Raw genomic sequence first — 23174 nt, 5'->3', positions numbered from 1 at the left:
CCAATTTGAAAGAAGCTCTGCTGTGGGTGAAATGCTCTAACAGCATCACGTGCTGCAGAGAAATCATTTGTGAAAGGGAGAGTCAATCAGTGTGGCAGACTTCATGGTTGTCTTATTTTAAGATACTGCCACAGCCAGCCCCGCCGTTAAGCAACCACCACCCTCATCCGTCAGCAGCCATCGACGAGGAGGCAAGACCCTCCACCAGCAAGCGCAGATGATCGCTATTTCTTATCGATAAAAGTTTAAAATTGTAAGGTTTGTACATTGTTTTTTTAGACACAATGCCAGTTGCACACTTAAGAGACTAAAGTACGGTGTAAACATGATTTTCTACGTACTGGGAAACCCCCAAACTCATTTGACTCGCTTTATTGTGATATTCGCTTTATTGTGTTGATCTGAACTGAACCCACATCATCTCCGGGGTCCACCTGTCCTAAGGATTTTTATTATTGATGTTGTTTTAAATAGACACAAGATGGCGCTAGGAGCTCATTACTATAAGCCTTGGACAACTAAGACCTAAAACATAGGAATTTTGTCACTCCAAGCCAATTTATGTATCCAATCCAAAGCACATGGAAAAAACCCTCTAGCACTTCCCATCTTTCTACCAAAAAGCAGCTGTTCATCAGGGAAAACAGTGATAAAATAAACAGCAATAAACAGCTCGTTAGTGAAAACAGCCCATTCATTGTTGTAAGAAATTCTATAAAATGGATTGAAATTTAAACATTTCCTTGGGCGTCTGACTCACCAGTGATGTGGTCAGTGTTTATTCAGAATTCTGACCAGTGAAGGCCACATCGTGCCTGCCTTATGAATTAGCAGAATACAGTTATATGGTCCCCCCTGCGCACCCTCCTCAACCTTCCGTAAGGGTCAATGAGTAAGTTAGGAGAGATCTGTCACAGGGAAATTGCTGGATAACTATGGTGCTGGTGGAGGAACTACGGTGAACAGTTGTAAAGTCACATGGGATGCAGGATTTAATGAAAAAATAATCAGTTGTTAAGTCATATAAAACAGCCCTCCACACCCTGGTCTATAATACAGTTTACTAGTAACTTTCTAAAAATCAAGGGTTCATTGGGGTGAATTGTTTTATTCTGATACTTCAAAAAAAACAGATGGGCAATTTTCCTTTCTTTGGGAAACCCAGTTATATACATGAAAAAGAGCTCAGATTCATGCACTATACCCAAAACCTGGGTTAACCTGGGTATGATGAGCTTAGTGATCACAATAAAGCTATAATCTTTCAAGTAGCTGCAGGAGAAAGGAGAGATAATGGAAGAAAAAACCACAATGTCTACTTTAAAAGATGTTCGAAGGATAAATGATATATTAAGTCAGATTTTGGGGGGACTTGGCAATTTTGAAACGACTTTTTCTTTCTCAACTTTTTCTTCATAGCAATCCACAACATATCTCAATGACCAAGTATTCAATTAATTCTAACAGAATACCTTGACCCTCTTTCCTTTTGACTTTCAAATCTGGAATATAGTAAGGAATTTTTAGGTTTGGAAAAGGGAATTATGAAAAAACTGAAAAGCAGATCTATTTTCATATAATTAGAATCTGGTTTCAGTATTTTTTAAGATTTTATTTTATTTTTATTTTTAAGTAAAAATAAAACCTGACACAAGGCTTGAATTCACAACCCTGAGATCAAGAGTCGCACGCCCTACTGACTGAGCCGGCCAGGCACCCCCATGGCTTCAGTATTTTTATTAGCCTCTGTCAGTTCTGTTTCTGGTCACGCTCAGGTCTCATTTTGGATTCAACAGACTGGTCCTCTCCCCAGCTTTGAGCATCTCCCTGCATTCCCAGGCTCCTGACTCGCACAGAAAGCACCTCGGCAGGTGGGGAAAGGCCGGCAGAGTCTCAGCCAACGACTTACCTTCAAACACTGTGGCTCCGAAGAGCGGGCCCTCGCGCCAGAGGGAAAACATGGCCCTGCCCTTTTTGTCCGTGCTCTGGGTTCTTTCGGAAAAAGGCTTTTGGATTTGGATTTTTACTTCATCAAACAGGCTAGCTCTGTACCTCTCTCACCCATAAAAACCGAGAGGGGGCAAATCACACAGACAACCGAGTCAGAAGGGACCCACCCTCACCTTCTGCGCACAGGCCGCTCTCCTCTCCTGCTTGGCCTTCATCTCTGCGAGCAGACCGCTGCCCATCACCTGGACGCCGTACCTCCGCCCGCCCTGCGGACTCCTCTTGCTGTCACTCCGCTCCACCTTGCCCACATCCTCCCCTTGACCTTCCTCAAGGGAGTCGGGGGTTTTTATCTCCTCTGTCCGCTCCGAACTGCCATTGTGCTCCGCGGGCTTCGCATCCTTCCTGGGGGTGTCCACGGCTGGACTTCTGACGGCCCCCTTTGGCGAGGACGGTTCGTCCGTCGTCAAGACCACGGGTGGCCGCTCAGATTTGGACCGGGATTTGATTAGATTGAGAAAGCCGCTTTTCCGAGAGTCTCGCTTTTTCTTTTCATCTCCTCCTTCGCTAAGCTCGTGGGACTCTGAGCCTCTTGCTGATGATCTCCTGGGATTCGAAAGAACAAATACTGTGGGTTTTGCTGTAATTAAAGCTCCAGCCAGAATCAGTCAAAATACAAATACGGAGATTGCTGCTTCTCTAGCAGCCATTCCGAAGCGGTTAAAAAATTTGAGTCTTTGCCCTTGGTAAATAGAAATGTGGAATGTTATCATAGTCACAGGTCAGGAGAGGGAGGTACCACCAGTTAAGAATGAAAACCTGAAGGGGTAGTGTTTCTATATCTAAATGCTCTGGTCAATGGCCTCTCCACTTGTAAGAACTTCCAGCAAAGCTGGCTTCTCAAAGACACAGGTGGGGGATGGCCTTATTTAATCTGACTGGCATTAGAAAGGGCCAGATTTCCCCCACGGCCACCTAAAATCCTTGCATAATCACTAGATCACATCTGAAATCCCACCATTAGCGCTCAACTCAAACAAAGATGTGGGTTCTTGCTTAAATGTAATACCACTAAAAGGCAACAAGGACAGTGAGCTTTGGTAGAGAGTTGTACAAAAGAGAATGTTCAGGAATGAAAGACAATATTCAGGAACGGGGGAATGGGTAGGGGAAAAAGCAAGTCCAAGGGGCCGATGGGAGGTCTCCCTGGTGCCTTTCACTTAGAGATGGCAGACGCAGACCCCATTAGCTCCTCTGAGTCCCCCGTGAAACCACGGCCAAAGGTGTAAAGAAAAAAATAAAGGCAAAAGCCCCAGAGCGGAAGAAAGACAAAACAACACAGTCTGGAAGCCAAGACAATTGTGAGTGAAAACGGACTCAACAGGCATAGAAAGCTGCTCCCTGAAGCGCTGGTGGGGGAGACAAGAGGCGGTGGGTTTGCATGGGGCTCCAGGCGCCTCTGGAAACAGAAGTGAAGGGGGGCTCTAGAGAGGGAGAGAGCCGGAAGCCCATTCACCAAACCGTCAGATCCTCTCCCCAAACCAGAGACCAAAACTGCCCCTTCACGCCCAAGTTTACCCGCCGGGGAGGGTGAGGGGCAGCAGACCATGGCACCCCAAAATACACCTCTTTGGCACAAGGATTATTTTAGGCTGATTAAGAAATAGCAGATGCTAACTGAACATAATAAAAATAAATACATAATAAATAAAATAGGAATGACTTAAAAAAATAAATAAAATAAAAATCAAGGTTAAGCTCAAGAAGAGCAAAAACAAAAAAGTAAAAAGAAATAGTAGATGCCGGAGAAGCTCTGAGAACTGAGAAGTTGCCCTCTGGGAAGAGCCGTTTATAAGAGAAATCTCCATTTATAAGTGTGTTCCTCTCAGTAGCAGGAAGAGGAGTAGGAGAACTAGATCTCTAGAAACTTATCAATGGAGAAGGTATGGACTTAAATCTGTGTAACACCCTTACCCTGTTTAGAGACCTTTTCCTGGTAACCTCCCCACACTTATCCTACACCCCTCCTGCCCCCCATCCCAACATCTGTCTTTTGTTTTTAGCTGAAAATGGCATTTAAGGTGGTGGCTTGAGCCATTCTGGGAAGCTACTCAGTTTTTCTGAGTCTCTCCCATGTATATAGGAACCATTCTTGTTCTTGAACTTCTGTTTTTCTCCTGTTAATCTGTCTTTCATTACAGGAATATCTCAGCCAGGAACCTAGAAGGGTAGAGAGAAAACTATTTTTCCTCCCCTACAATCACAGGAAAGCCTGCATATTGGAACAGTGATACTCACAAGCTCTTTCTCTCATTCTGGATCCTAGAATAGGGTAGCCAGGTTTATGCCCTCCAGGCAGGAGATCAAATTTCTCAACAAGCTCAAGAGAAAAGACCCAAAGACTCAGATAGTCAGGGAGACCCTCACCCAACAAAATAATCCAAGAAGGGTACCCTACATTGAAGTCCACCATTCAACAGGCTCTACTTGTTGCTAGGTGAACTGGGGAGACCCTGGGCCCTTGACCCAGCCTGTCCCAAAGATGTCCTGGAATGCTCTTGGTCTCATCATGAGGAAGAACTGAAGGACAGATACACAACACACTGGATAAGCAACATAAGCAGACAGACACACAACACACTGGATAAGCAACATAAGCAGAAAGTTTATTAAACCGAAAGTACACTCTCGAGGGGAACCTGGCTGGCTCAATGGGTGCAGCAAGCAACTCTTGATCTTGGGGTTATGAGTTCAAGCCCCACATTGGGTGGAGAGATTACTTAAAAATAAAATCTTTAAAAAAACAAAACAAAACAAAAAATAAATTATACTCTCGAGATGTGAGTATAAGCTTAAGAGACAGCGAGTTGTGTGCGGGGGTTTGGGGTTCTACCTTTTATGTGCAGTTAACAAGAGAGTATAATACTCATTATTTGGTGTGGGGAAGTAGGGTTTCTCGCTTTTTCTTCCTCACTTGCTCAGGGCTTTCCTGTTGTGGCGCCACCATCTTGGACCTGTCTGGTGGGATCTGGCCTCTCGTGGACGCTGCCGAGACAGGCCTCTGACCTTCCCCACAGCTGGCCATGGCCGCCTCCTTGCTGGCCTCCAGGCATCCCGTTAGAGCCTCACTGCCTCTAAGACACCAACTTCCAAGCTCACTAGTGTCTTATTTCATTTCAAATGAAGGAGCAAAAAACTGTTGCACCATCAAACAAGCATAATAGGAAAATGTGATAGCAGGAGGTAAAACTCAAGGTTGGAAGATATAGCTGAGGAAATCTGCCAGACGACAAGGAATAGGGGGTGGGTAACAGAAAGAATGAGAAAATGAGAGAGAAAGATAAAAACAAAACAAAATAAAAACTAGGGATTCACAGAGAAAACACATAATTTGAATAATGGATGTTTTAGAGAAAGAGTACAGAGAAAAAGGAAGGGAAGAAATTATGAAAAAAATAATTCCAGAAAAATCCCAGAACCAAAGCACATGAATTTTCAGATTGAAATGGCTCATTAGTGCCCAGCAAAGGGGTTCAAACAAAAAAACAAAACAAAACAAAACAAAGCAAACCCACCCAGAGCCAATCATCATAAATTTCTGGGAACAAAGAGAAAATCCCAAACGCTTTCCAGAAAAAGAGTAAAAACAAAAACAAGTAACAAAGGATCAGGGCTCATGACGACATTGCATTTGTATGGGCCAAGGCCAGGCTGCCTCAAGATGGGCTGCTTTGGCATGAAGATTATTTTGAGTGAACAAGTCATCAAAACCCAGCCAATTCAGGAAAAAGCTCCTCACATCCCCCCTCGACTGCCTAAAAGAATTTAGATAGAGGAGCTCCTCCAGGGAGAGAGCTGTGGGCACCGAGAACTACATTACGCTACGAACCAGGAGTGCTAGGTGGCGCAGAACCTAGCAAGGCCTGTCGCACCAGGCCTCTATGTCCCCTTGTCTGAGTGGCTCAGCAGACACTTGTGAAGCAAACATCTACTCTTCCTGAGAACTGCATTCCTTCCCGTTGAAATCCCAGACCGCTGTCGCCATCTCCTTAGTCCAAAACGACATATGTGCCTCATTTTGCCGGACTGACTTTGGAATTTCCCCTCTGTGTGACTTCCCTATACATACACTAGTATATTTGATTCTCTCCTGTTAATCTTTCTCATGTCAATTTGATTCTTAGTCCGGCTAGAAGGATCTTGAAGGGGACAGGGTATTCTTGCTCCCCGACAGACAGATTCTTACAGCAACACTAGAAGCTAGAAGGGAATGGGACCAGGTTTTGAAAATTCTAAAGTAAGATGGATTCAATCGAGAATTCTATACGTAGTTACACTGTTAATCAAAACGAAAGATCTACAAGTCTCAGATGCTCCCCTCCCAAGCTGCCCTTCTCAGGATGCAAACAGAGGAGGTCGTTCACCAAAACAAGGGAGTCAAAGGAGGAAGGAGAAAACACAGGCCAAAGGAAACAGGAAAAGGACACAGGCATGTGGCCAAGGGAAGCCCCCCGCAGAAAGAGACGGGAGGTGGCGGGGGTGACGGCAGGGAAACGGGCCCAGATGCCACACGCAGTCAGTCAGGCAGCAGCGAAGGATAGGTCTGTCTGTCGCAGGAGATGACACGGAGGATACCTGAACAAATGCGGAGGAGATTTATGCCTTTCTTGGAGAGGTATGGGATATGGCAGGGACAGGAATACGGAAAAGTCAGCAAACGGGAAGGGGATGATTATTAACTGCAGGGAACCTAAGAGGCTGTAAAGGAGAGCAAACCCAAAGATGGTGTAACTCAGCCATGCATATTCACATGGGAGAGAGAGAGTGTGGTGGGCAGTAGGGTCACAATGTATCAGAGCTAAATTCTCATCCTCTACAGTGAGGAGCTAACAGTCATGCTTGCTATCTAAATCTGAAAAACAGGAAATAGCAAAAAATGTTATTAAAGAATATGGAAGCATAAATAAAAAATAAATAGCTAAAGGCATAGGAATTAATTGCCTCTGGGGAATAGGGAGTGGGGAAAGAAACAATAGAGTTTGTTTTTTGGGGTTTTTTTTGGTAAGAGCCTTGTAGAACATCTGGTGTTTTAAACTAGGAGCATTTAGAACTTTGATTTGCAAATGTTCTTCATACAACTTGCAGATTTTACCCGAGCCTAGCCCTTTACACATCAAACTGACAGTCTGTTTTTATATAACAAAAAAGAAATGAAAAAAAAATCAAAACTTCTAGTAGATTCCATCATTATTTGATGAAAATTGATTTCTAGTTCTATTATTTGTGCACTGGAACATACTCCCAGAGCAGTATCTTTGTAGAAAGTGGATTTTATACCTTCTAAAATTCGCCTAACTTTCCTCCAGAGCCCGTCACAGAAGAAGGCATCATAAGGATGCAGGAAATCACACGGGGGCAGGTGTAAATGGTTCAGACCAAGCATGCATACACCTTCCACTAACAACATACCAACTTCTGAAATTTAGGAGGAGGTGAGCCCCCAGTGGTGTCTGTAATTTGTAGGGATACAGGGCAAGACCGTCTAAATTCATTCAACCGATCGTGACTGAAGACAGACTATGTATTACAGGGCTGTGTCACACTCAAGTTATAATGAACAGTAAGACCTAGGGGATGCTTCTGAAGAACAAGCATTCTCTGGGGACAAATGACTTGCGAGCACAACATTAAAAGGGGACATTGCCATTTCGTTCTGTTTATGTTTGCACGTCGGGACTGCCTGAATCTTTTACACTAAGAGTACATCCGTCCATTCCTCATACCGTAAAAAAATTTAAAACAGAAGAAATGCTCAGAGGATTATGTGTGCTCTAACAGATGGGTGCAGAGGATGGAAAAAAAAAAAGCTTTGAGTCAGCAGCAGAGAAAGAGCAATTAATCTGGGGGGTGGGGACAGAGTAGTCCTGAGACAGCTTCAAAGAATAAATGACATTGAGGTTTGTTCTTGAAGAATGGGAGCATGGAATCTTTCCTCGGATGCCAAGCTTCAAGGCCAGTGTCAGAGAAGACAAATAATTGGGTCCTGAAGCTTCTAACGTGTGGTGAGTTACACTGGCATGGATATAAAAACTTCACTTATTTCCACCTCACCATCCTGCTGAGGCAAGATAAGGCACATCAATCTATGGAATGGACCAGTTTCTTCCCTACCTGTGCTGGCCTGTCCACCCTCCCACCCTCGGCTTATCGCTATGGTTTCAATTCATTCCTGAATTTGCTATCCCCAGGTGAAGAATACTTCAGACACAAATCCACATTCAGAGTGTATTTGGGGATAGATCTGCATTTTGGTTGGGGATTAAATAACTCGGTACAAATCCTGCTTAATGCTGGAAGTGTTCCAGGTTAAACAGCTGTTAAAAGAAGTTCATAAAAGGACCGTCTTTTAAGGAAACACCACTTACGAATAAGAAAATAAGACAACTTCACGTTGACACTGTCTGTTGAAGCCGTGACATTTTAGCAGCGATACAGCCCTCCCCACCCCCCCACCAACCACCAAATTCTGAGTGAGGAGAATTTAGAAATAAGTAATGTCAGCTCTCAAAGTTCACCACTCTGGAATAGAGTCATCCAGGTGCCGGTGGTAAAGCCCTAAAAAAATACCTGGGTGTGTTCTGTTTTAGAACGGGACAATGGTTCTCAAACTTGAGCATGCCTCAGTTTACCCTGGAAGGCTTATTAAAGTACAGACTGCTGGGCCCCACATCCCGCTTCTGATTTGGTGTGTCTGGGGTAGCGGCTTGAGAATCTGCATTTCTAGTAAGTTCCCAGTTGACAAGTGAGATCGCTGGCCTGGAGATCACACTTTGCTAACCATCAGAATAGTCAATCCTACGTAATACATATAAAATAAGATAAACAAGCCTTGGCACGGGAAGTTTCATGGCAACTTAGTAATTTAAATGTGCATGAAGCAGTATTATTAGCAGAATGACTCTGAACTCACTTGGAATCCATTTTGGTCACCTTCTTGGTGAAAAATTCATCCACACCTTCGTCCACTCTCCCCATAAGGCCGTTCTGCTCACCGTCGTGGGGGACGACGCTAGCGGCGCAGACCTGCAAGTCAAACACGGGGACCGGTAACTCGGGCGGCGTCACTCGGCAAACGTCACGTCCCGGTCCACGCTCGGTGACAAGACCGGCTAACTGAGGGCCCCTACGGTCTGCAGGAATGGAAGCCCGCGTAGGACTGTGCCAGGGGCAGAGACAAAAGCGAGGCATGCACTACACACGCACAGCCTAGCGGCAGCTCCGTCCAACCCATTGCCCCAACAGCTCGCCCTACCAGGCTGCGCGGCGCCCCCAGAGGCGGAGCCTGGAATTGCAGGTGATGGTAAGGGAAGAGAGTATGCGTGGGAAAATGAAAACACGGGCTAGGTTCTGAGACTGGAGAGCGTTCCGGTGGCCAGGGGCCAGTGGTGTGTGGGTGGCATTAAGTGCTGGGTACAAACCCTGACAGATCCTAACAGGGGCCTCTGCAACCAAACCCCCTCCCCCACTTCCTTTCTTTCTGGCGGGAAGAATCCTGATTTCAAGGTGTGAATACTTACTTCTATAAGCCAAATACCATAATTCTCTCTCTCTCTTTGCCCATGATTGGTAGGTATGGCGTATGATAGAATTGTGGTCAGTGAGATGTAAGGGAGATCGGCTAGGGGCTCATGAGCAGGTTTTCCGCAGAGGAAGGAATGTAGTTTTCCTGCATGGTTCTATGGGGGAGGATGTGATGTTGGAGCCAAAGCACCCACGTGGGGTTCAAGAGAGGACAAGCCTGAGGGCAAAAGCCAACATGTGCTGGATGACAGAGCAGAAGGGCAGAAAACACCTGGGTGCTTGTGCTTTGCTGCTGAATAAACCAGTCCTTGATCCTGAGACTTCTGGATTTCTTGGGAGTCGAGAAAAATCAGTGTTTCTCACTATTTAAGTCATGTTTAGTTGTGTATCTCTCCTTATCTCTAGCTGAATGAATACTTCCCAACTAATAACACAAGGACCTATGGTGAATAGCCTCGAATCTTACGCTGAAGAGTGTGGAATTTACTTTGTAGGTGATAGGGAGCCCACAAAAGAGGGGCATGGCCCACCCTGAATTTTGTTCAGATAATTCTAGGGCAGCATGAAGGACATATTGGAGACGCCAGGGAATGTATGTAGGGGAATCTGTTCAGGAACACAAAAGAAAGATTCCTGGAATAGTCTAGTCTAATCTGGAGGAGACGAGGAGCAAATTAAGGGCTGGAGAAGTGAGAGTACAAAGAATTGAGGTGCCTCCGATGAGGTCGAAGTTTCTAGGCTGGGAGAATGGGAAGCATGGTTCTAGGGAACACAGTTCAAAGACCAGATTTGGGGAAAGCAATGATGAGTCCAATTTCTGACGAGCATTTGAAGTGCTGTGGGAAACCCAGGGTCGGGCATCCAGCAGACACTTGAAAGCTTGGGTCTTAGGAGAGAAGCTATAAAGAAATCATTTACCAAGTTAGCATTTCTTTTTGAATGGACAACTCACAGTGAGCTCAGCCACATGTCTGATTTGTGTCTGCAATGGTGTATTAATATTTCACACCAATAGGTTGTGGGCCCTTGAGAAAGAGTGCGTATTTTGCCCATTCTTTTGGGCACAAGGACAAATTCTCCTGTGGTTGAGATATCTGGTCTGAATGTTGTGCCACAGAGTGGTGGGGAAGTGGCTTTCTGTAATTTTGATCTGCAAGTGTCATGTTGCCTCCGGGGGAATTTGGCTCATGTCCATGTCTGCATATGCACTGTTTAAAGAAAAAGCCAATCATGTGCTTTAAGCAATCATCCACTTCACTCACTGGGAGATCTCCATTATGAAAATGAGCTGTGTGTCTGAGTTCATGTTTGTGAAATACTGAAAAGTGAGCAGGTAACAGGTCACAGACAAAAGAACTCCTGTGAAATGTGAATAATGACAATTATACCTCTCATCTGAATGGTGCTATATATTAAAGCAAGGCTTTCCTATGCATTATAATAGAGCAGAGAATCAGCAAAGTTCTATAATTCAATTAGGGAGAGAAAGCAGCTCTCGGATTCACTTTTATCACAGAAGATAAACGTAGCACAGAAGCTGCCCGTGTTAGCATGTTAATAGAGACCGGGATCTCCATGGTAATGACGGTTCCCCGTGTGTGCTGAATGCTTGATCGTTTATAACAAGTGTCTTGCACTTGATTTCATGTTCACATCTACTCTGCACTGAAAAGGAAAGATAGTTTTATCTAGTCTTTGGTTAGTCACAGATCGAACCATGGCTCAGAGAGTGACGGGCACCCACACAGCTCCCCTGACTGATGGATGAGAAGGATTATGAGCCCGGGACATATGGTTCTAACACGGGGCTTCCTTCCAGCGGACCCATGCTTCCCCTCAGAGGCTCCCTCTCAAATTCTCTTTCCCATTTTGAGAAAAAAAAATTACTTTTTACTAGCATAAATTTCTCCTTTACACCCCCTTCCTTTCTTCTTGCTTTGAAGCGGAATGCAGAGCGAGCACAAAAAGTTCTCAGGGCTCAGGGAGAACATCAATGGGTTTCAGAGATGGAAGCAGACAGGGCTCCACAGAGCAGTCTGCTTTCCTGCAGGACGGGCCAGCTTTCAGGGCTGGACGGACCTTGAGGTAGATCCCCCAGTCCGACCCTGTCATTTTAGAGATGAAGACGCTGAGAGCAGAGAGGTTACGGGAAGTCCAGAGTCGCTGGGAGATCCTCAGTGAGATGTGGTTTAGAATGCATCTGTTGGACTAGGAAGCGGCTTGTATGAAGAGCAGCAGAAATATCGAACACAAGAAGGAAACACAGTTTGTCCGAACAGTTCAAGGCTAAACACACACGCTGTTTTAGCTCAGTTGCTAGCAAACGGAAAGGAAGGGACATAGAGACATCAGAAGTTGCCCAAATCCCATTTGACTTTGGTCTTTCTGTCAAGGAGCATAAATTTCAGACTAAAAAGTGTAGCGTCGTTATTGGAAGGGGAGAGCAGAAATCCTATCCCTGAGCCAGCTGGAACGGGCTCCATCGGCACACAGAGAAAGGCTTTTGCAAAGAAAATAGGGCAGCAGAATGGCTGTTGTCGGTATTTGACAAATCAAGGAGGTAGATTTTGCACCTCTGGTGTATGAATACATGCTAAAAGGATAATTTGTGAATGCTTAGAAGATGAGCCAGTGATTATGAGGACTAATGACAATTCAGACCACCCTCCGTCAGGATTATGAAGATGAACACACCAAGGGAAACACTGTGGGTGGTGCACCTGGATTCTGATGAGGTGGCTGCCAAATCTCTCATGTCTCCATAGGCCGGATGGAGAGAGATGGGCAGGAAGGAAGGACAATTAGTGTATTATTAGTAACTCTGAACACATAAACCCAAAGAGTGCTAATTAGTGAGCTGAATAATCATGGAATCTTACATGCATACATTAGACAGTAACAATCATGGAGAAGTGAGAGCTAAGCAATAAAGTCAGAAAATAAGGAAACCAAAGGATGTAAAATGAAGGAAATATAATAAAAGGACAAAAATTGATGAATTTGAGAGGACAAATAAAACTAAAGCTGATTCTTCCAAAAAAAAAGACTAATAAAAGAGACAACCTTGCAAAATTAGGAGAGGCAAAATAGATCAGAAAGGGAAAAAAATGGGACACAGCTATGGTTCAGGAGATTAAAAAGTTCTAAGAATTCTACAAACAACTAAATGAACAATTAGACAAGTAGATGATATCCTAGAAAAATATCAATGGCCAAAATGGTCTCAAGAAGAATTAGGTAATCTGATTAGATCCGTAACAAAAGAAATCAAATCCCTAGGAGAGGAATCTACATATAAGCATCACCTGCACACACACAACGCATCAGGCCCAGAGGGTTTCCCAGGAGAACAGAAAATCTCCATTATATACAAACAGTTCCAGAGAAGAGGAAACGGGACCTTCCGAACTAATTTTATGAAGATAGTGTAATTTTGAAACCCAAAGTAGTTGGATGGTCTAGACAAGATTAAGAAAAACTACAGGTCTCTCTTATTTACGCATATAAATTTAAAAAATCCCAAATAAAATACGGTAAACAAAGCCCAGCAGTATATTAAAACAAAGCAAGAATATACACCTGAAACTAATATAACACTATACGTTAATTATACTAGAATTAAAAAAAAAGAGTATCATAATTATTATCAAGACTGGTGTACCATTAGAAAGGTCTGTTATTGTGATTCACCACAATAGTAAAACAAAAGAGAAAAATAAATGATCAATTTCCAGAAATACTGAAGAAAAAAAAACAATCAAATTAAACCCCCATTCACTGAAAAAAAATTAGCAAACTAGGAAGGAAACTTTCTCAACTGAATAAGTAACAGGAGAAACCGCCACATGCCTACCCAGTCTCGATATCGAACCCTGACTTAATTTGGTGTATCCATCTGACCAAGTGAAACACATTATCTTCTCAGATGTTCTTGTACCTGGGGCTGGAAATATGGCTTATTTCTGGACAGTGAGATGTAACAGCAAGTATACTAGGACTTCGGGGTAAGTTCACATTTCCTGATGCATGTACCCCCTTTTTCTCTGTCTGAAATACACTTACAAATACAGAAGATTATAGGCCTTGCCTGAGAGTGACCACTACCAGTTACCCAGATGATACAGCTATTAAAAAGTGAATACATCCACTCTCACCACTTTTACTCAACATAGTACTGGAAGACCTAGCCACAGCAATCAGACAAGAAAAAGAAATAAAAGGCATCCAAATTGGTAAAGAAGAAGTAAAACTTTCACTAAACATGATTACATATAGGAAAAAACCCAGACGACTCCACCAAAAAACTAGTAGTACTGATGAGTGAATTCAGTAAGGTCATGGGATACAAAATTAATATACAGAAATACATTGCATTTCTATACACTAGTAATAAAGTAGCAAAAAGAGAAATTAAGGGAACAGTCCCATTTATAATTGCAACAAAAAGAATAAGATACCTAGGAATAAACTTAACCAATGAGGTGAAAGATGTGTACTCTAAAAACTATAAAATACTGATGAAAGAAACTGAAGATGACACAAAGAGAAAGATATTCCGTACTCATGGATTGAAAAAAAATATATATTGTTAAAATACTATCCAAAGCAATCCACAGACTTACTGTAATTCCTATCAAAATACCAATAGCATTTTTCACAGAATGAGAATAATCAATCCTAAAATTTGAATGGAACCAGAAAAGAACCCAAATAGCCAAAGCAATCTTCAAAAAGAACAACAAAACTGGAGATACCACATTCCCAGATTTCAAGATATACTACAAAGCTGTAGTGATCAAAACGGTATGGTACTAGCACAAAAGAGGACACATAGATCATTGAAACAGAATAGAGAGCCCAGAAATAAACCCATGATTATATGGTCAATTAATCTTCAACAAAGGAGGCAAAAATATACAATGGGAAAAAGTCTCTTCAACAAATGGTGTTGGGAAAACTGGATGGCTACATGCAAATGAATGAAACTGGACCACTTTCTTATACCATACATACAAGTAAACTCAAAATGCATTAAGGACCTACATGTGAAACTTAAAACCCTAAAAATCCCAGAAGAGAGAACAGACAATAATTTCTATGACACTGGCCACAGCAACATTTTTCTAGACATGTCTTCTGAGGCAAGAGAAACAAAACCATCAAAATAAAAAGCTTCTGCACAGCAAAGGAAATAATCAACAAAAGTAAAAGACAACCTACGGAATGGGAGAAAATAGTTGCAAATGACAAATCTGATAAAGGGTTAATATCCAAAGTATATAAAAAACTTCTACAACTCCACACAGCAAAAACAAATAAATAATCCAGAAGACATGAACAGACATGTCCCCAAAGAAGACATACAGATGGCCAGCAGACACATGAGAAGATGTTCAACATCACTCATCACAGGGAAATGAAAATCAAAACCACAATGGGTTATCACCTTACACCTGTCAGAATGGCTAAAATCAAAAACACAAGAAGCAACAAATGTTGACAAGGATGTGGGGAAAAAAGGAACCCTCGTGCACTGTTGGTGAGAATGCAAACTGGTACAGCCACTGTGGAGAATGGAGGTTCCTCAAAAAATTGAAAAAAAAAAAAGAATTACCACATAATCTAGTAATTCCACCACTGGGTATTTGCCCAAAGAAAATGAAAACAATAATTCAAAAAGTTACATGCACCCCTATGTTTATAGCAGCATTATCTACAATAGCCAAGATATGGAAACGGCCATAGTGTCCATTGATGGATGGAAGGTGTAGTGCATACAACAGAATATTACTCAGCCATTAAAAAGAATGAAATCTTGCCATTTGCAATGACATGAATGGAGCTAGAGAGTATAATGCTAAGTGAAATAAGTCAGTCCAAGAAGACAAATACCACATGATTTCACTCATTTAAGAAACAAAACAAAGAAAAAAGGAGACAAACCAAAAAACAGACTCTTAACTATGGAGAACAAACTGATGGTTCCCAGAGGGAGGGGATGGGGGGATGGGGGTAATAGGTAAAGGGGTTTAAGACAACATTTATCACGGTGAACACTAAGTAATGTACAGAATTGCTGAATCACTATACCTCATACCCGAAACTAATAAAGCATTGTATGTTAACTATACTGGAATTAGTGTTTTATTTTTTTTTTTGAAGTGAATACTATCTGTGGATGAATAAATAGAAATATTGCAGTTAGAAGGAAGGAGGTGGTATTGCCCTGCAACTTATTCAGAAAAGAGTAACAAAAAACCATAAATAAAAAATCCATAAATGGATTGCAGACAGTATCATATGAGGAACATCGAAAAAGCTGAGGACATTTAGACTGGTGAAGGAAAGACCAAGTAATAACCCACAAATATCTGTAAGTCTGCTAAGTCTCCTTCAATGACATGTGCCACACCAGATGACAGGAACAGGATGGCCAGGTTAAAATTATAAAGACAGATTTCAGCAACACATAAAAAATAACATGCTAACAACTGGAGCTTCTAGGGAGTGGCTGCTTCTGAGAGGTCACTATAGCCAGAATGGTTAACTACTTTGGCTGCATAGAGATTTTTAAGTCCTTGATGAGGGACCGGCAAGATGACATCAAAATCCCTTCTAGCCTGGTCATACTGTGATTCTGCAATTCGAAGCATGTGGAGACAACTGATTCCCCAGGACTTAGTGTTTATTCATTAGAGTTGGTTTGTTTCATCACTGGAACCATGTCAGAAACTGTGGCAAATGAACGGTGACGGATCGTGCAGAGCAAAGCCATTGTAGGATATGGAACAGTCATTCAGAGGATGATCAAAGGCAAGTCAGTTACTTGCCCTGGGCTTCACATTCCCTAGAACGAAGAGATAGTCTGTAAAACTCCTTCCAGTGGAGAGGAGTCTAGTTAGTGGCCATTAGACCTGGACCCTGGCAGGTTTCCTGAATCCCAGTCCAATATTCTTTCATTCTTCTCTGCAGATGGATCTTCCTTTAGGGAATACTCTTCCCCTATGGTTATGCGAGGTGAGGCAGCAGAAGCAGTAGCTGGCTGGCATCGGATGCATATGGAGCCCTTGTGGGCCCTCCCGCCACACCTGCCTGTTGACCGACACTGTCAGAACGAGTTTCTCAGGTTCACATGTGGACAGGCAGCCACCTGGCCACGCTCTGGCTAATGTCACTGTCAGACCTGACCCATCAAACCTCCTCGGTGTGAGTCTGAGTGCTTCACGGCACCTCCACCTGACCGGACAGGACTCCAAGGACCAAAGAGGAGCCGCAGAGGAAAGCAGCCTGGGTCTCTGAATGACCACTGTGGGGTCCCCTGACCAGACACACCCACAATGGACTATGATATGAGCGAGAAACACATCTGGAAATACTGGGGATGTGGCATAATATCTGCAGCCCCTTTCCCTCCTCACCTGTTGTACCTGTTATACTGGCTCATTTTGGTGCCTTTGAAAATGGCACTGCCACTCTACCCATGTGAAGCTCTCTTCCCAAAAGCAGACTTTCTAAAAGTCACTTCTACTAAGAAAATAATTTTTGAATATGAATTTATAAATTAGTGTGCTTGCTCCTTAATAAACATGAGTAAAGATCTCCCCAAATTAGAGGAGCTAAGAGTGATACGTATCCATTTCTAGGGATGTTTTTCTCTTCCTTCCCCATTTCAGTGTCAGGGAGGGGGAACAGGAGACACAGAGAAAAGCAAGTATCAATAGAGTAAATAGAGTGAACGCTAATAAAATGAAAATATTAGTTTTGAGGAACAATATTTACATTTAATAAAGGATTGTATACGTTTATTCCATTTATTTGTCATGATGACACAATGATGTGGGCAGTGCTGGGATTTTAGAAGCAAGCTGGCTCAGGCTCAGAACGATCCCATGTCCAGACACACACTGCCAGGGAAAGGGAGAACCTGCAAGCTGAATCTCACATCCTTCTCTCACTACCGCATTCCAAGATTAAATTCTATAGACTAATCAGCCATAATGTAATGTTTAAGAGTCCTTATATATACATGAATAAAATGAAAAAAGAAGAAACTGGTATATATTATCTCTTGTTATTAAAAATAAATTGGTTTTGTTTTTTGTTTTTTTGGTTTTTTTTTTAGAGAAAGGTTCAGTAAAGACTTGAAATGTATAAGTAAAATGTGTGGAACAATTATTCATAAGATGTCTGGTAGTTTAGGGGCACCTGGGTGGCTCAGTCAGTTAAGCCTCTGCCTTCAGCTCAGGTCATGATCCCAGGGTCCTGGGATCGAGTCCTGCATCGGGCTCCCTGCTCAGCAGGGAGTCTGCTTCTGCTTCTCCCTCTCCCTCTGCTCCTCCTCCCTGCTCGTGCTCACTCTCTGACAAATAAATAAATAAAATCTTAAAAAAAAATTAAAAAGATGGTAGTTTTAGAAGGATTGTAGTTTGACTAGAAGATTAAATTTTTACTTAGTTTTTTAAAAAAATAGTTATCTACTCTTCATGTTTACACAGATATTTATTTGTATATTTTTGGCATAAGAATTAAAGTTACAACACTAGGTATTTTTTGGCCCAGTAAAAACTGACATGTTGGTATTTAGCTTAGCCTTGTGTGCTACAAGAAGTGTATCCTTTGGCCTTTGTCCTGGTTCCTGACACAGAGTCTAAAACCTTTGAAATTTCCTGAGTGATAGCGCCAAAAGAAACATCTGTTATTTCTAGCAAGCCCCTTTCAGTCATTCGTGAGTTTATGATAAAAAAAAGGTGAGTCTTGGTGGGCCCCTAGGCAGCTTCTGGATAAGGGCTAGTCGTCAGAGAAACCAACCACGTTAATAGGAGGGTTGGAACTTTCACCCCCATCCCTGGCCCTGGGGAGGAACGAGGGCCTGGTGATGGAGTTAGTCACCAATGACTATTGGTTTACTCAATCGTGCCTACTTAATGGAACTTCCACAAAACCCCTGAGTGATGAGATTTGGAGAGCCTCCGGGTCGGCAAACACACTGAGGTGTTGGGAGGGTGGCTCGACCCGAGAAGGGTACGGAAGCTCCCAGCCCCTCCTCCCTTACCTCACCCTACACATCTCATCCATCTGGCTGTTCCTGAGGTGCATCCTTTACAATAACCAGTAATAGTAAGTGTCTTCTTGACTTCTGTGAGCCATTCTAGCAAATTATCATACCTAAGGAGGGGGTTGTGGAAACCTCCCTTGAATTTATAGCCAGTTGGTCAGAAGTACAGTTGACACATTGGGACTGGCATCTGACATGGGGGTGCCACCAAGCCCTTAACCTCTGGGGTCTATGCTAACTCCAGGTAGTGTCAGAATTGAACTGAATTGGGGGGACACTCAGTTGGTGTCCAGAGTTGAAGAATTAGTTGGTGTGTGTGGGGTGGGGGCGGGGGGCACCCACACATTTGGTGTCAGAAATGGTAAAAGTAAAAAAGAAAAAAAAAATTCACACCTTGGCTTTGAGCATTCTGATACTTAGAAAAGCTCAGTAGGGGGATTAGAGGTCAAGGTCAAGTTCCAGAAAAGTTAAAATAGACTTAGGATAGACTGAGTCCACTCAATCCTAGCAAAACAAAAACAAGACAATAATATTAAATGATTATCACTACTGAATCCTAGTGAGAAAGGTCAGCTGCAATCCCCTCATTCTCAGCTGAAAATGTGGCCACTTCACAGAGTAGAGGAAGTACTTTGAAAATCATAAAGTAGTACATTTTCACCATGAGCCCGAAGAAAAGCAAGCTATGCCATGCTTCGCAGTCCACCAGGCCTTGGGGAAGAAGCCAGATCCACTTGGACCCATGACCACAACCCATGGTTTTAGGACACACGCTTGTGCCACCAGCCGAGTCCCTCGGATGGCAGAGCTGGGCGTGAGCAGGACCTGTGAGCCGGGCTCTGCTATGGGCAGAGTTCAAATCTCTCCAGCATACACCTACTACGTTCCTCCACCAGCACTCTGTCTCCACTTTCTTCCCTTCCCTTCTCAGTTTTTAAATTCTGTTCACAACATTCTCTTCCCATGGGTCGCCTTAATCAAGGGGAAACAAACCATCATCTCAGGTACAAGTTACACTGCTAATGACTCTCCACATGGAAAGAGCCAAAGAGGAGCCATTCAGTAACCAGCGAGAATCTAGTGTGGAGGTCATCTTTTTCCCTATCTAAAAAGCCTTTTCCTTACTTAAAAAAAAAGTTTATTCCTTTAAGAATATGTAATAGTGGGATGCCTGGGTGGCTCAGTCAGTTAAGCGTCTGCCTTCGGCTAAGTCATGGTCCCAGGGTCCTGGGATTGAGTCCCACATGGGCTCCCTGCTCAGTGGGAGCCTGCTTCTCCCTCTGCCTCTGCTTGTGCTCTCTCTCTCTCTCTTTCTCGCTTTCAAATAAATAAATGAAATATTTTAAAAAAGAAGAAAAAGAATATGTAATGGTGTACTAAAATGTTACAATCAAGTAAATCAGAAAACAAAGCACTGAAGTTGTTTTCTTTTGTTTTTCTGAAACCATGTCAAGCTATTCAGGTTTGAATGAGAAATAAACTAAACACAACTAGCCTGAGGTAGTTTGAATAAATGACTGACCAGACAGATAATTACTGTGACCTTCATCCACTTCTGTCTCCAGTCATCTACCTATCGTTCAATAAGTACGGTTGAGCATCTACTATGTTCTAAAAACATACAGAGCACTGGAAATAAATCCTAGGATAATAAACCACACACCTTCCTACATGGAGCTTACAGACAGAGAGTGTTTAGAGAACACTACGGTGAGAGGTATAAAAGCAGCTATAACAGCTATGAGGAGCAGGCACTGGAGGAGCTGTGGCCTCCATGGAGGGTTGTTCAGGTTGTGCACTGTGCAAAACCAGTCTGTGGGAATGAACTCTCCTGGAGTCATGTAAGCACAGACCTATGGGAACACAGAGGTGGAGACAGGGAGGGTTTCCTGGAACACTGAGGCAAGTGGAGATCTGAAAGATAAATGGTCATCAGCCCAAGAGATATGTGGGGCATGGAGGGGAAGTGACAAGAAGAAGGCTGCAGCTCTGTGGAGGCCTGAGACCCAGGCTGGGCAGCAGCAATGTCAGGGATGACTAGGAGGAAGGTAGACAGCAGATCAGGGTTGGCAGTGGGGACCTGGTGTTCAGGATCATATCACAGTTTCTGAATTGTCAATGCTCCGTGGGGGGCAGGCGCTAGGAGGGATGCTCCGTGGGTGGCAGGTGCTAGGAGGGAAAGGTGGGTTTACAGACAGAGGCTCCCAATTCTGAATGTGCCGAGCCCGAGGTGCTCTGGGACACTTAAGTTCAGGAGTCAGGGGAACACTTGAGCCCAGAGCAGAGCAGACAGGGCAGAAGTCAACAGATGGTAACCACGGGTTCTGACCACGGGGCCCAGGCAGCAAATAACACACTCGACGCCCTCACCAGCAGGGTGGGTGGAAAAGAAGCGTGCAGGCCTCAGAGGCCCACGGGAAATCGCTTTCGGGAAGGATGGGGTTTTGTGTGTCAAGTAAGCGCTGAGACATCAAGTGAGAGGACAGCGGACAAGCGCGCACAGGATGCGGCGGGAGTGACCTGGGGCAGCTGCAGAGGTGGCCGGGCGCAGAGTGGACTGCGCAGCAAGGAAGGTGACAAGAGCGACAGCGGGTGCGGAGGACGCGAGCCCGAGAGCCGCTCAGCGCCAACAATCCCATCTCCTCCGGCCGGCGCGGGAGCTGCCGCATCGCCGCACCACAGCGGCTCCCCCGACGGCCTCCGCACCCCTGCGGGCTCGCACGTCAGCCAGAGCAAATGCATCGGCACGGCCCAGGACCGGCGGCGGGCGGGGAGCGGCGTGTGCACCCCCGAGTCGCGCACAAGCCACTTTCCATCACCAACAAATGCTCTGGGGCTTATTTTCCATCGTGTCGCGCTCACACGTGGAAAATTCCACACACGTAGCCGATTTATCGCACCCGCGCTACCGCGGTGTTTCTAAGGGCTCCTTCCAAGGGCATCTCTGCTCCGAAGCGCTGGACACTTTACAGCAGCGTCTTTCCCAGAACTGCGGGGCGCCCACCGCCCGCTCCCCGGGGAGGAAAGGGCGAGGGGAGGGGGGCCCCCGCCGGCCACCTACCGCCGCCTGGGTGGGCTGCTGCTTCTTACTCCGCTTTGGCCTTAACTTGGTGAAGTGCTCCAGCTTCTTCCCCTCCTCGGAAGGCAGCTCGGAGATAAACCCCGAGCTCCGCTTCTCCTGCCGGGCGGACGGGAAGGGCGGGTCCTCGATGTGAATGGGCACCTCCTCCAGCGCTTTATCGAGATCAAACTCCATCTCTGAAATAGAGCAGAGCCCCGGTGAAGCGCCCTGCGCACAGACGCATTCCAGAATTCCTCAGTCACTCCATCACGGAAGAGCAAACACGGGCTCACCCATCACTTCACGCTCCCGTCCACATTTACTCATACAGAGCATCCCTGGGACGCATCCCGGAGGTGGTCCGAGGTCCCCGCTGGGGGTGTTTCATGGTTATAGGGAAATGGCGGGCATTCAGAAATAACTCACCGAAGGCTCTGGAAACAGGTCGCAGCATCCGGCTATGGATACTCTTCCTTTTGGACTTAGGGGTCATCTAGCAATGAAATAAAGCAAGCACTTAGGTATTCACAGGAAACTTGCCTTTCAAACTTCGGAAACCTTTCTGGGGGGGTGGGGGGTGGGGGGAGAAACATCTGGGCTCAAATGTTTACACTACTTGTTTTGCTGCTTTAGAGGATGGTTGGTCAGATCTGACAGCCTGACTGGAAAGACTGAACCCACACATTTCTAAATGTTTACAATGTTCTCAACTGATACAGCCCCCTGCTTGCTTCTTGCCTCCAGCCCTAATCAGTTACATTCTATTTATATGGCGGAAAGGAACAATGAAAGATACGGAATGTAATTCCAAGCTGCGCATGAGGATATTAAAATGGATATTAAAAAACAGATTAAAAGATTGTAAACACCAGGCGCTAACAATTGAAACTACAACTATCCACTGCTCATTACCACCAGAACATCAAACATCATTGATGCAAGGCAACGCCCAACTCTTTGTCCCTTTCAGGATTTAAGCACTGTAACTGTTTTGTTTCATACTTTTGCCACTGAGATTTTGATTTTTATATTATGGGCAAAGGCTAACTGGGAAAAAGATGCCATGACTTGGAAGTCCGTCTGCTGTCACTTCTCAGTAAGAGTCCTTCATCCTGTTAGTCTTTTAAAAAATGAAACCTAAACCCAAACCACCAAAACATCTTAAGCATTGGTGCCAACTGTTGATGATGTAAAGCCAAATCTAAAGAGGGTAATTAGCTTCTCCCGCAATAGGACCACAAGTGTGAAAACGGGAGGTCACCTAGAGAAACGAATCACCTAGAGAAACGAATTTGAAGGAAGAAACTGAGTCACAGAGATGACAACAGCTCCCATTCGAGCCGGCATTAGGAGCAGCATCGGGGACAGACCCATTGTGAGGCTGGCCCAGCACCCCTCCGAACCGCACCCTTCGAAATCAATATACAGATGAATGGACTTGAGGGATGTTTTAATTGGTCTGATACTGGAAACTAGCATTTGTCTAAACTAAGAGATAACAGAACTTACTTGGTAGTCTTTCATTTAATA

General features: G+C 44.2%; 1 protein-coding gene across 10 annotated transcripts in view; it reads right to left on the bottom strand.

The window, feature by feature from the left end:
- The window catches only part of CARMIL1 (capping protein regulator and myosin 1 linker 1), a 307843-nt gene that overhangs the window by 18834 nt on the left and 265835 nt on the right, over positions 1-23174 (bottom strand). For all 10 annotated transcript variants that reach the window (XM_078055759.1, XM_078055757.1, XM_078055761.1 and 7 more), the window contains 4 exons: positions 22071-22137; positions 21645-21841; positions 8918-9030; positions 2124-2553 (listed from right to left, as the gene is read on the bottom strand). In XM_078055759.1, coding sequence (XP_077911885.1) covers positions 2124-2553; positions 8918-9030; positions 21645-21841; positions 22071-22137 — 807 coding nt within the window. The remainder of the gene's footprint in view (positions 1-2123; positions 2554-8917; positions 9031-21644; positions 21842-22070; positions 22138-23174) is intronic.

Source organism: Halichoerus grypus, chromosome 9 (assembly GCF_964656455.1).
Source record: "Halichoerus grypus chromosome 9, mHalGry1.hap1.1, whole genome shotgun sequence".
NCBI lineage: Eukaryota > Metazoa > Chordata > Mammalia > Carnivora > Phocidae > Halichoerus > Halichoerus grypus.
This window is presented reverse-complemented; position numbering and strand designations above follow the sequence as displayed.